A 13,778-nucleotide genomic window follows, 5' to 3' on the forward strand; every position below is an offset into this window, starting at 1 on the left:
CCTCCCTATGTGCTGTGGGCATATAGCACATTCCACCTTTGCTGAGCCATATAATTTTTTGAAGTTACCTACTCACCAGTGCTTTAAAACTAAGCTTGCCAGGGGATGGGCGGACAACCATTGATGCAAGACCACTAAATAACAACTGCAGAATTAGTAAGTCATGCAGCACAAGGGACACACGTGAATTCCCAGTGGATCTGACTTCTACCCCAGCCCAGGGATGGGACTCTTCTAGGAGGGCTGGGAAGCCAAGGACCTCTGATGGCAGACTTACTTGCCTGTATACAAATGCCAGGAGCCTGGGGAACAAACAGGAGGAACTGGCCCTCCTGCTAAATAAAAATCAATATGATCTTATAGGAATAACAGAGACCTAGTGGGACTCCACCTATGACTGGACCACAGGTATAGATGGCTATACTTTGTACAGAAAGGATCATGTTGCTAAAAAGGGCAGGGTTTAGCTCTCTATGTGAAGGAGCAACATACTTCCCTACAAGTGGAGTTTGGCACCCAAGAAGGATGACTCGAGACCCTTTGGGTCAGATTATGGGGAGAACATGGTGAAGGGGACATATTGCTAGGAGTCTAGTACAGACCTCCTAACCAAGAGGAAGATTTTGACCACACATTCACAGGGGAACTGGCAGAGGCTGCACATACTTGAAGCATGGTTGTCATGGGTGATTTCAACTACCCTGATGTCACCTAGGAAGAGCACTCTGCCAAATCTGATCGTTCGTGTAGCTTTCTCAGCTGCATTGACAAACTCTACTTGTCTCAAGTAGTCTACAGGCCAACAAGAGGTAAGGTGCTTCCTGGATCTGGTACTAGCCAAAGGGGATGATCTAGTGAGCAACCTGAGAATTGAAGGGAAGTTGGGAGACAGTGATCATGAGTTGATCACTTTCTCTATCCATCGCAAAGCTGGCAAATGAGTCAGCAATGCACAAATCCTCGATTTTAGGAAAGCCAACTTTCATAAGCTCAGGAGGCTGGCTGCTGAGGCCCTGAGGAACTGGGATCAAACAGAGAAGGGAGTCCACAATAATTGGTCGCTCCTTAAAGACGCGATCCTTGAAGCACAAGGGAAGTCCATCCCAGCCCATAACAAAGGTAGCAAAAGGGCTGGATGACCCCTGTGGCTCAGTAGGGAACTCATGGACCTCCTATATTGGAAAAGAGAAGCCTACAAGCGTTGGAAGTCAGGTAAGATCACCAAGGAGGATTATTCAGCACTGGCCCACACCTGTAGGGAACAAACTAGGAAAGCTAACACTGAAACTGAACTCAAATTGGCTACAGGAATCAAGGACAATAAAAAGTCCTTTTTCAGATACGTAGGTAGTTTGAAGAAAAACAAGGGCAATGCTGGACCCTTGCTAAACCAAACCAGGCAGCTGACACCCGACATCCAGGAAAAAGCTCATCTCCTTAATGATTACTTTGGCATCAGTCTTCCACCAGCCCACGGGGATCACCCTGCTAAACAAGATGCAGGATTGCCAGGGTATGGGCAAACACACACCCATCACTGGTGAAGATCTCATGAGAGAACACACTGAGAGGCTGGACAAATCAGCTGGCCCAGATGGAATGCACCCAAGAATGCTAAAAGAACTGGCAGACATCATAGCGCAGCCAATGGCAAGGATATTTGAGAACTTGTGAGGCTTGGGTGAGATTCCTGAGGATTGAAAGAGGGCCAATGTGGTGCCCATCTTCAAAAAGGGGAGGAAAGAAGATCCAGGGAACTACTGGCCAATCAGTTTGACCTCAATCCCTGGAAAGATACTGGAAAAAATCATCAAAGAAACCATTAACACCAAGCTAATGGAATGCAACATTCTGAAAGATAGCCAACATAGGTTCACTGCAGGTAGGTCTTGTCTGATGCACCACTTGGGCAAGGGAGAAGAGGTTGATATAATCTACTTGGACTTCAAAAAAAGCCTTTGACTTGGTCTCCCATGAAGTCCTCATGGTTAAACTGGGGAACTATGGCCTTGACAACCTCATAGTCCGATGGCTTGGAAACTGGCTCCATGGTCGAACCCAGAGAGTGATGGTCAATGGAACCATGTCAACATGGTGCACGGTGATGAGGGGCATCCCCCAGGGTTCAGTACTTGGACCAGTACTCTTTAACATATTTATAAATAATCTGGATTCAGGTGTCAGAAGTGGACTGGCTAAATTGGCTGATGATACCAAAGTATGGGGAAGTGTGGTCACAGTATGGGATAGGCTGGCGATTCAGGCCAACCTGGACAGGCTTGTAAGGTGGGCGAATCAAAACCTGATAACATTCAACACTGAGAAATGCAAGGTGCTCCACCTTGGGGAAAAAAAAATCCACATCATACTTGTAGGCTCGGCAATGCTACACTCACTAGCTCCATGACCAAAAGAGACTTGGGGGTTATGATTGACCACAAGATGAACATGGAGCCACCGATGCGATGCCACAGCTGGCAAAGCAAACAAAACCCTGGCTTACATCTATTGATGCATCTCAAGCAAGACTCAGGAAGTCATCCTCTTGCTGTACTTGGCCTTAGTGAGGCCGCAGCTGGAGTACTGCATCCAGTTCTGAGCTCCACACCTTAAGAAGGATATGGAGAAGCTTAAGAGAGCCCAGAGGAGAGCCATGTAGAAGAGAACAAGTCTTATTAGGAGAGGCTGAGAGGCATGGGACTCTTCAGCCTGGAAAAGCAAAGGCTCACGGGGCACTTGGTGGCAGCCTATAAGTATATAAGGGGTGTGCACCAGAAAATGGAAGAACATATGTTCACCAGGGCACCCCAAGGGAAGACAAGGTCTAACGGTCACGAACTCTGGGAAGACCATTTTAGACTGGACATAAGAAAAAACTTCTTTACCGTCCAAGTCCCCAGAGTCTGGAATAGACTCCCCCCAGAAGTGGTACAAGCATCTACTCTGGACAACTTTAAAACCCACTTGGATACCTATCTTGTTGGGATCATTTGACCCCAGCAGACTTCCTGCCCCTTGGGGAGGGGGCTGGACCCAGTGATCTTATAAGGTCCCTTCCAGCCCTAATGTCTATGAAATCTATAGAATAATTTAAAGAATACACTAGGAGAGCAAGGGGAACACTTAATGGAAAAGGCAATAATGGCATTCTATTGGATAAGTCAAAAAATCCATGGATCACAAAGTCTGTCACTTTCCATTAAACTCTACCTGTGTTTAGAGTAGTGGACTCTTATCAGTTCTATGTCTATTCTGTGCTAGAAGACTTCTAAAAGGGGTCTTGCATTCTGATGTAGCAAGGACCTCTTAAGCAGTCTTCAGCACAGCACCACACAGCTGAGCATGATGTAAAAAAATTTTTTTTCAGATAAACTTTCAATAAAAATCCAGAAGTTGTGATCTGTAGCATTGGAAGAGGGGTCAGATTCTGAACCCCTACCTCACCTTTCTGAGCATTTACTTGCAAAGGTAGCTCTCATGGGATTATTCACATGAATGACTTCTCATGAATGTATGCAAGGAGTTCACAATCTTGATCTACACAGGTGTTATAAAGCAAGCATAATTGAAACAATTCTTCCTGTTTGGCTTTCGCAGATAGGTTTTTGCAGTGTGTCAACCCCAGTGCTAGCCTACCTGGAAGAAGGCCAAGCGTGCAAGAAGATCAGACATGTAGCTGCCCAGTGGCTTTAGGGAGGGATAAGATTTGGCTGCCCACATGGTTGGTACTTTGCCTACAAGCATGCTGTTGAAAACATCCTCCAGTTCAGATGACATCAACACTTGGCCTTTGATGGCTCTGCCTAAATTGACAAGGCTACTTCGAACAACTTCTGTCAGCCTATGGGCGAAGGAGAGATTGTTAATTTATCACTTACTCAGTATCTGGGCAATGGAAAGTCTCGCATTGACTGTTATGGGGAGTAGGTCAAAGCCATGGAGAATATGGTGCAAAATTTCTCCTTGATCTGTAATTACCAAAATTATTGTTTGGCTTTTTAAAATTGGTAGTAACACTTACAATAGACAAAGAAATGAATTAATAAGAGGTTTAAGCTTTAAGTTCCAGTTAAAATATTCTAACTTGCTGTGAATATAGGAGACTGAATAACTCAAAGGATAACTAGCTTTTGTGATAGTTCAATTCTGATCCAGCCTAGTAGCGACTGAAAGTTGGTACGTATCATATAATTCTGGCGAGCTGTCAGAGTTCCAGGAGGTAGTCTGTGGCCACCTTTAAATATTTTTATGTAAAATCACCAGAAGCAGAATCTAATCTGTTCACAAATGGCTTTTGCATGAAGAGTTTAATTACAAAATGTTTGCAGTTGACTGTAAAGCTTGTGATCTGCTGCTGATTATGTGCACAAACATTTTGGCATCTTTCAGTATTATTAATGTTAAAAAAAAATCATTGGTCCTACCTGTTGAACCTAATCAGTTCTTGCCTAAGAACTGTGTTCATGGATTCCTTATAAAGCACAGGGTATTTCTTCATTACCTCTTCCAGGTTGAAGTCATTTGGTAATTTGGATAGGATGTCTTGTGCCAAGTCTTCAACGGTTTCCTGAAATCAAGAGTTGGTAGACAATGAGGAATTTTTAAAATGATTTCTTTGGCTGATTTTAAAAGCAAACTCCCCAGCCCTGATTTGCTGTACAGCTTTTGCCTTCATATACAATCAAACAGTTAACTTTGTCCTTGTTATAGGAGAACAAGGTTGCTCTGACTGATCTGAGGCCCTGCCAGGAGAGCATCGAAGGTGTGAAGCAGGAGCTACTCAGCACATCCATCATCAGGTGAAACTGCAGAAGATAGTGACAAAACTGATCACATCCATATCAACTCCCATCCCTAAAGTAGTCAAGAGATGAGAAATATCAGACTCATTCCAGCCCTAAGTGATGATGTGCGAGGATGTCCTGAAAACACCTTCCTGACTGTAAACAAATCCCTTTCCCCTCCATTACCTGTGGGGACTTGCCACCTCCCCCTGCTTCTCTAGGCAGAGTCAACAAAACTCCACTGAAAAGCTGGTTGGTCTCTTGGTTGTCCTTTGTGATGTCTGCATTCTCATGAAGCCCAAACACTTCAGGATGTGTTGTAATTGGTAATGTTCTTATGTATTCAATGTAAGACTGCAAAGAAAACATTTTGTTATTAAAAGCATGCATTTAATGGGATATTTTTAATCGATCAGTAAGTGCAGGCCAACTTTGATAAAACATGGTGAAAATGATAGAATACAGTGAAATGCAAGATGGCCAGTCATGCTCAAACACAAGTGTTCCCCGCTTAAAAAAGAAGCGTCTTATCCATCCACATACAGAAATATAAAAGTTTTGAAGATTTCAGACTCATTTAGATCCTGATCTTGTAGCCCTCCTGCAAATAGAGAGCTCACATAATCTTCTTACATTAGCTACTGAACTCCCAGGCCTCTGAGATGATGTTGTTGATACCAGAAGCCAGGTGGAATACTTTCAAATACTAGGAACTAGACTTGGGCAAGCCATACCATTCAAACATTTTTATGAGTACTGACTTTGTGCAGGTTTATGTTTGCCTGAACCCACAAATATATTCCAGCATCTGGAAAGGCCACCTCACCCCACACTGCAAAGCCAGAGAGGAAAGCTTCACATAAGGGTTCTGATAAAAGAACTGTCAAGAGTCCTCCCCACAACTAATAGCAAGATGTTTTGTATCTAGGCAGCTGGTAGGAGGATCCCTAGCTATATTACCGGTGAGATTTGACCTTGGAGGTGGGTGGGTAGAAGGTTTGAGCCCATGGCTCTGGATAGTCATGCACACACCCACCACTCACTTCTTTGAAGGGAAAAGAGTCTGGCAGGGCTGTGAGAGGGGGCACAGTGTTTCTGCAGCCTAACTTCTTTCAGCTTTCCAGAACCAGAGCAGTCCAGCAGTACAAAACCTACACAGGAGCAGCATCGTTACAGTAACATGACCTGAAATAATGCAAGCTCATCATGTCTCACACACCATGGTATTAGAGCTTTAAGTCCCAATTCTCTGAATCCAGATACATTCTGGCATTGTTTAGGATCTTTCAATTTTCTGTTTCTGAGGGAATTGGAGACAGCCTTCACACAGCACATCAATCTCCAGCATACACATACAAACTTCTTCTCAGTGATTTATCAGAAGATATTTCTGTTCTTCATTTCTTTACCTGGTATGGTCCATGGATTGGTATGTAGTACTCCTCCTCAGGTGAAAGTTGGTATTTGTCCTGTTCTATATCCTTAGTATAGACAATGGAAAGAAGTGACAAGAGAAGACGCCGGTCTTTGTCATCTGTTACTCTCCCACCATAGTTACATTCCCCTGAGAAATTACACAGAAAAACAGAATGAAAAATTGAAAGGCCATTTATAACAACATAACAAAAAAATTACTTCCATCAAAGAAATACTTGGGTAAGTTAAGGAACTATGATAGGAAGTAAAGTCCAGAACTTTAAAGGTATTTAAGCATTTACTCCTATCGCTCAATGGGAGCTAGGCACCTAAATACCTTTGAGGGTGCGGGCCTAACTAACTCGTCCTGTGGTCTCTTGAACATGAACAGCACTTATAGCTGGTCTGGAAAACTGCTTTCCATAGAAAGATGAACCATGCCATGCCTCAAGCCTCCTCTTAACTAAAACTCATCTTTGGGCCTCTTTTGGCAGTCTTTATTCGACCAGCTAAATTCCAAAAGTCTCTCTTCTGAGCCCTCTTAAGGAGCTTCTTGCCTTTGTTTAGGGTTTCAGTCACATAAATTCAAACTATAGGGCTTAAATATGGAGGCACAAAGAATCACACTGCAAAAGGACCTGGGAAGAGTAGAATAAATGGGAGTTGCAGGCAATAAAGGGAGATTTGGTCTTACACCATGGAAGAGGAAATAAACAGCATAGACTTAAAGTACAGGGGGCAGAGACAAGCAGCCACACATACTATATTAGAGATGTTTATCTTCATCCTTTCTCTTTAGTTTTCATGTAACTAAACATAATACTTGTATTTGCTTCTGCTTCAGAGAAAGCAGATATCATGGTTCAGAGGCTGAGAAGGGATGTTCCCATGAACAGATCTCTGTCTATAGGATGAGGTCCATCTAAGTGACTCTAACTATAAGGAAATATTTCATCTGCCTTTTACAAAGCACAGATTGGCCCCAGATACTTTATAACTGATGAAGATTATCATATTGCCTCTCTTGCTGGAAAAGTCAGCATCTGACTTACTGATTAGCCAAAGTAATTTCAAGGCCACTGATATTTATGCTTTACAAATAGGAAACAAAACTTGAAAGTTCTGCTGGACCACTAGCAACTTCCTAGCTACACAAACTAAGACAGCAGTTCATTTAATCAAATCTTATATATTGGGGTGATAACCATCTGGGAGGGCCTAGCAAAGCAAAAAAGATACCTGCATGAAATCTAATCACATGTTGTCAGTTTTACAGATGTTATAGAGAGCAACTCTTATACCTGTTAGGTATGTCAGAGCTTCAAATGGGATTTCTTCATATTCATTCAGAAACATCTGGATCTGTCGCATACTGATTCTAAGATCAGATTCATTAAACTCATATGGAATATTCCAGCCTGCTCAGTTCAGAAAAGAGATAGATGTGTCAGTAGTGCATTGCACTTGTAAGTGCACATAAAAATTATGTCAGTGGCATTGCAGTTATTTTAGAAGAAGAGTCTCCTACTGCTAGGTAACTACCCAGATGAAACCTTTTGTTGCCCACACAGAGAATAAGTATCAATAATAATATCCCAATCTGACATTTTATACTTTCCTACCATATCCTATGTAAATAAATATGTAGACATAGGGCCTGTCATTTTGGTATTGCTCACAACTGAACAGCTGTATTGTATTGGGTGTAGAGAACAGAACTGCTCAGAACTTTAGCTGATCTGAAATCATCTTGGCAGCATGAGCAGAGGAGTTTTGACTGACTGATTTCAATTTTTAACAACATACACAATGTGCTCATCTGTTTCACTGGGTGTCGGTGACATTCAAAATAACCAACAATGAACCCCAGAAAACTAGTAAAATGACCCATTGTCATGCATTTTGAATAATTGATCTGAATAAAACATGGACCTTATGTCACTGTTAAGCAAGCTACTCCTGAAAAACTACACCCACTTGCTCTTCTAGGAAACATTTCTCTTAATTTTACTTCACGTATTCTGCACAATGCTGACAGCCACAAAATTCTCAACCAAATATCAGGAATATCATGCCTTTTCTGTATCACTTGCATGGGAAGGTGGGTGCATAGATTTTGCACACAGAATGAATTCTTGTGATGAGTTAGCAATTCAATGCACATGCCAAATTCAGCCTTGTTGTATAAATGAGAAGCACTCCATGTAACAGAAAGGTCTACATAAATTCTACATATTTATCAAAATGGCATATTTGTAACTGCACAGTTTTATTTATACATGTCATAGAAATATTATAATTCCAGACAATTTTCTAAATATATGTTGTTCTAATGACTATGCATTAATTTACAAAAAATGTAACACACATCAAATACTTATGTTTGTTATTCTTTTACAAGTTTTAATTTCATGGCCAATGAATTATAGCTGAATAATTTCAAGTGCCATTCCAAGCTACCATATGTACTGGCTTTGCTCACAAAAAAAAGAATGGTAATGAAAAAGACAAATGATTTAAAATGAAAATGTGCATAGAGAAATTTTATTCTTATAGGCCAAATAAGTTAATAACAGAGGGGGGGGGGGCACGCGCACGCGCAGGTTGTTGTTGTTGCTACTGTATTGTACTGTACTGTACTTTGCAAAGTGACACTTGGCGCCAATATTTCTAATCTTAACTCAGCTATAATTCCCATCAACTTCATTAGTAGTTCTGCCTGGGTGAGAATCTTGGCAGTCAGTCCTCAAAAGCTCAAACGCCTTTGAAATGTTGCTTCACTGTGTTCTGTGCGATGCAAACATACATAATAAAGATATCCATCATCGTGTAGAAAAATCAAATTCCTGCAACACTGCTAGGGGTAGTGTTTCTGACTAGAGGCTGAAATAGGGTACATACAGACTTTCGGGGAGGTTAGGGGAAGGTTAGATCAAGTTAAAAATGGCCACCCAATCTAAGGTAAGTTGGTATGGTGAGGGGCTAGCAAGGGGGTCTCTCGGGAAATGGTGGGGGGGGCAAGTTGGCAGGATTGGGGGAGCTAGTGATGTCTGCAGGGGGGGTTGGAGGGATGGGGGCGGCTCTCTCTCCCACACCTCTGGACCCAGGAACTATTTTTAGCCACCCGATTCCCCTGCCCCGGCCTGCACCTCCCCCAGCTCCATTTAGTTCCACAGCTCCTGGCACCAGCAAATGTCAGTAAAACTGGCACCAGATGGGGGAGTTGGCAGGTTCAAGGGGGCTGGCTGGGCTGCAGGGAAGGTTGTCCATCTGGGTGAGGGGCCAGGGGCTGAAAATAGACCAGTGCTGGGGGCAGGGTGGGGGAGGTAGGGAAGGTCAGGGCTGGGCCCAGCAGCTGGGTTTCCTAGTGCTGAGGCTGCACTGGGAACTGTGCAGAAGTTTAATTAGATCAGCCTCACCAGACCCAAACTAAGTTAGACGACCTCAGAGGTACACTTAACTTACATCAGTCTAAAAATGGCCAACTCAAGCTAAGTGTCCTAAACTTCTGTACAGTTTATACTTAGATCCATCTAATTAGGGATCTAAGTGTAAGGTCCGTACCTGCACGAACTGAGTTAGATTGGGTGGCCATTTTTAACATCTAACCTTCTCCGAACCTTCCTGAACACCTGTATGTATCGATACTGTATTGTAAAACTAACTTCTTTTCACAAAATCCATAGCATGATCAAAGTCTTACCCAAAGGGCCAAAGTTTCTTCTTTCTTGTACCAAAGCATGGAAAAAGCAAAGCCCAAACAGGAGTTTTTGCCACATTTCTTGCTTTTGGCAACTACTAAAGAATGCAGGATCAGAGACTGGATCATTGAGGTATGATCGGAGCAAGTTTGCTCTAACGCCTTTGGGAGGCTCGTTGGTCATTTTGATGCCATTCTGGAGAATACTGACAGGAAACTTTTCTGATGGATAGCTAGTTAACCATAATCTGAATAAAGAAAAATAAAAAGCTGACAAGCTATCCTTAATCTTGGACAGCAGCATGATTTGTTTGTTTCTTTAAAGAACTAACTACCAACTAAAACATATTTTTTGTTACCACTGGATTTGGTACAGTGGACAGATGCATAGAGAAGACACAGAGAGAGTCTTGGTTACATATCTCTAACTGCAATTTTAATTTATTTTTATGTTCACATACAAAAACATCTTTAGTCCTTTCACTAGCAACCCTAACAAATAAGAAATGTTCACACAGAAAGTGGCAGAATTGTAAAGCTCCTACCTGAATTTATCATTGGTACTCTCGGGCACTATCACTTCTTCACAGATTTTTTCTAAAGCAGGCATCCAGCTGGTTGCAAGGTGGCAGTTTTGTAACACTACCCAAGTCCCATCAATAATAGCTTGATATATCATTTTTGCTGCAATTGGGCCTTGGCCCTGGCCAAGTGAAATAGTCTGAATGCTTGTATCACCCATGCCAACGTCATCTGCAAACTTTAACAAACCTATGGTAGTAAATTTTGACACTGTGTTTTAGTAAACACATCCATATTGCATATTTTATTTTTTAAATAATTTATTATTTAATAATATTTAATAATATTTTATTTTTATATAATTTTTACAAACACCATTGCATACACTAAATTAAAAATTAGGTAAAGGTAGATTTAAGTACTCTACTTGACAATGTGTATTGCAAGCAAGAATCTTCCATTGAGTCTAAAATGTCTTAAATCAGTGAAGAGCCAGGGAGTTAGTCATTTCATCACTGTTACATTCAGGATACCTTTCCAACTCCCCTCTTCAGAAATGCAAAAGATGTGGAAGGATAGAAATATTTGAAAGCTAACATTCTTACTACTGCATAATTTACAGTTCTGTAAAGATGACTGATAAATCTTACATTTATTATATATCCAGAGACACAAAGTATAAACCTCACCTGCCATAGGATCAGCACCTGGTGATAATACAAAAATCAAAGGTGCACAGCAATTAGAATCATTATAACTTCCAACAAGGTCAAAAGTAGGTGGCTCAATAAATGTTCTTCCCATATTCTCTGTGATGAACTCTTGTACTGCTGGAACAATTTTATCAGGTCTCAAACACCTGAGAACAACCAAACGATCTAGCCCTATTAGTGTTTTCCACACATCTGGAAATGCCTCCTCTTGAGGTTTTGCAGAATCATAAATCATTTTCCATTTTGAAAGATTATCTTTTACATGATCCATTAGTCCCTGAAGGTTTTTCACACTAGATGCACGTACAATCTCAGCCCATGATTTGTCAGCCAACCACTCAGGCGCTGGGTTAGCATAAGGATTATCCAAAGCAACACCTCCTGTCAACAGGAAACGCCAAACCTCATCATCAATCTGATTTTTTCCTTTCATTATTCCTATAGTCAAAAGAAGGGAGAAGAGCAATTTATCTTTCTCAAACAGTGAACGGCAGACATTATTATAAATGCTCACTGTGAAATATTCAGTTATATTCTCAATTCTTGCTGGTAGGTCATCGCTCTTTTTGCTATTTGCAATAGAGTATACATACAAGTTAATGAACCAAATTAATGAATATTGGTACATTGGTTCAATGTTTGCTAGATCAGAAATGCAAAAGAAGATAATTGTTGAATGAATAGCTACTGGCTTATAACCCATCCGAGTAGCATCTATTTCCATTTCTGTTATAGAGGCAATTTCCTGCTTTTCAGAGATTTCTTCAGATAACTCTTTGGAGGAAGACAAAATATTAATTGCTGTTTCATCTTCTAAGATGTTTCCTTCAGACTTGGAAAGGACCTCTAGGATTTTATCTTCTATCTCCTTCAGTTGTTTCTTATTGGCTGCACTTTCTATAATCAGTTTATTTTTCTTTTCTTCCAGCTCGGGTTTTTCCTTTGCAGCTACAATTCCAAGAAGTTGGTCCTGGAGACCTAAAGGTGTAATCATAAAGTTGAGAAGACAAACTTTTACAGCCACTTCAGGAAGATAATGAGGATTCCTTAAACGAGTTGTTATATAAAACCTGAAATCTCTTGAGTATTCAATTATATTTTCACCTAGTCTCATGTACTCTACACCCTGTTGCTTGAATGTTAGCTTCAGCAATATAGGCTCTATGAAAGCATCCAGTTCTTCTCCAATATTTTCAAGTAAGACAGGTGTTCCAAGCTGGATGGCATTTTCCAGGGTCCTCACATAATTTGTGTCAGACAGTTTGATAACTGAAAGCTTGTTTGCTTTCTCCATATTTTTTATCCACTTGTTGGCTTGCCTTTGAGGGTCAATCATTAAAGCCCATCTTCTGGAGTTAGAAACAATTATACCATTATCAACTGAAAAAGAATCAATTGGCAGTCCAGCAATCTGCCAGGCACGGATTTTGACTGGCTCTCCTAAAGTATTACTGAGGCTAAAATCATTGGAGCATGGTATGTTCTTCTGCTTGCATAGAACCTGCCATTGCTTTTGACATTCAAGGCGATAATCTACAGTAAAGGCTCCCAAATAAGCCACTGTTCCTGATGATAACAACACATCACCAGTAAGGTCCGTGTATCGAACTCCCAACAATCGTGCAGCTTCTGTCCACCTATCTTTCTCACCTCCAAGACCACTAATCAATTTTTCAGCCCTCACCAGCTTCTGTGAACAGATTTCAATGTTGTTTTCTAATTCTTTCTTCCGGTTATTCATGCTTTCAAACTCATCGTTCAGGGCCTGAAGTCGATCCACTACATCCTTAAGCTCAGCACGCTTTTTGTTGAGTTTCTGCATTTGGATTTCAAGTAAACCTTCTGCCTCCTTAAGACGTTCACGTTTTGGGGCAACAACTTTTGCTACACGGTCATACACCTCCATGGCTCTGACCCACTTGCATAAGCCTTCACAGGCAGATGATACATTTTTTATGACTGCCGGCTGAAAATCTGGATGATCAATAAATCTCTCTCTGATTCTTTTCATTATAACAGGAGGAATATTATCCTTGTCATATGTCTTTAAGCTCTCGAGAAATTTCAAGTCTCCTAGTATCTTTCTAGAGGGTCCCCAGTAGTCTTCTATCATTTTACCTGTATTGCACAAAAATATGAAGATCAGGCTTTAAATGCTAATATGAAAAAAGATGGCAAATACTTTGCCATGTCTTTTTACCACAAGTTAACATTGACACATTTAGAAATTGCTTACATGAAAAAAACTTGAAACAGAAGCACTTAGTATTATTAAGTTCTCTCAAATTGGTAACTGGTAGAAATCTTCATTAACAACATTAATCCTGCGACAGCCAAATTATAAAATTTTGGGTTAAAGCTACATTTATAACAATTTTCCTAATTATTCAGGAATAAACTGTGAGTGAGCAGAAGACAGAAGGATGGGGGCAAGGAGTCCTTTCACTTCTGTCAACTGGCGTGCTCACGTGTAACCCAGTGCTAACACTAGTCATCCCCAACCACAAAGGGCCACCTAGCTTGACTAATGCTGTTCCACAGGTTCAAGGGAAGGTGGTTACCTAGGGGTATGGCCAAAATTTTCCTTCCTTATGTTCTTGCAGCAGCAGACCGAGAGGAGCATTTAGGGGTAAGGTCTATAGT

General features: G+C 41.1%; 1 protein-coding gene across 1 annotated transcript in view; it reads right to left on the reverse strand.

The window, feature by feature from the left end:
* The window catches only part of DNAH3 (dynein axonemal heavy chain 3), a 129,549-nt gene that overhangs the window by 1,474 nt on the left and 114,297 nt on the right, over nucleotides 1–13,778 (reverse strand). The window contains exons 54-61 of the mRNA XM_025207009.1: nucleotides 11,112–13,253; nucleotides 10,446–10,671; nucleotides 9,904–10,148; nucleotides 7,502–7,618; nucleotides 6,194–6,348; nucleotides 4,971–5,138; nucleotides 4,425–4,567; nucleotides 3,637–3,841 (exon numbers count right to left, since the gene is read on the reverse strand). Of these exons, the coding sequence (XP_025062794.1) occupies nucleotides 3,637–3,841; nucleotides 4,425–4,567; nucleotides 4,971–5,138; nucleotides 6,194–6,348; nucleotides 7,502–7,618; nucleotides 9,904–10,148; nucleotides 10,446–10,671; nucleotides 11,112–13,253 (3,401 nt within the window). The remainder of the gene's footprint in view (nucleotides 1–3,636; nucleotides 3,842–4,424; nucleotides 4,568–4,970; nucleotides 5,139–6,193; nucleotides 6,349–7,501; nucleotides 7,619–9,903; nucleotides 10,149–10,445; nucleotides 10,672–11,111; nucleotides 13,254–13,778) is intronic.

Source organism: Alligator sinensis, unplaced genomic scaffold (assembly GCF_000455745.1).
Source record: "Alligator sinensis unplaced genomic scaffold, ASM45574v1 scaffold330_1, whole genome shotgun sequence".
Taxonomy (NCBI): domain Eukaryota; kingdom Metazoa; phylum Chordata; order Crocodylia; family Alligatoridae; genus Alligator; species Alligator sinensis.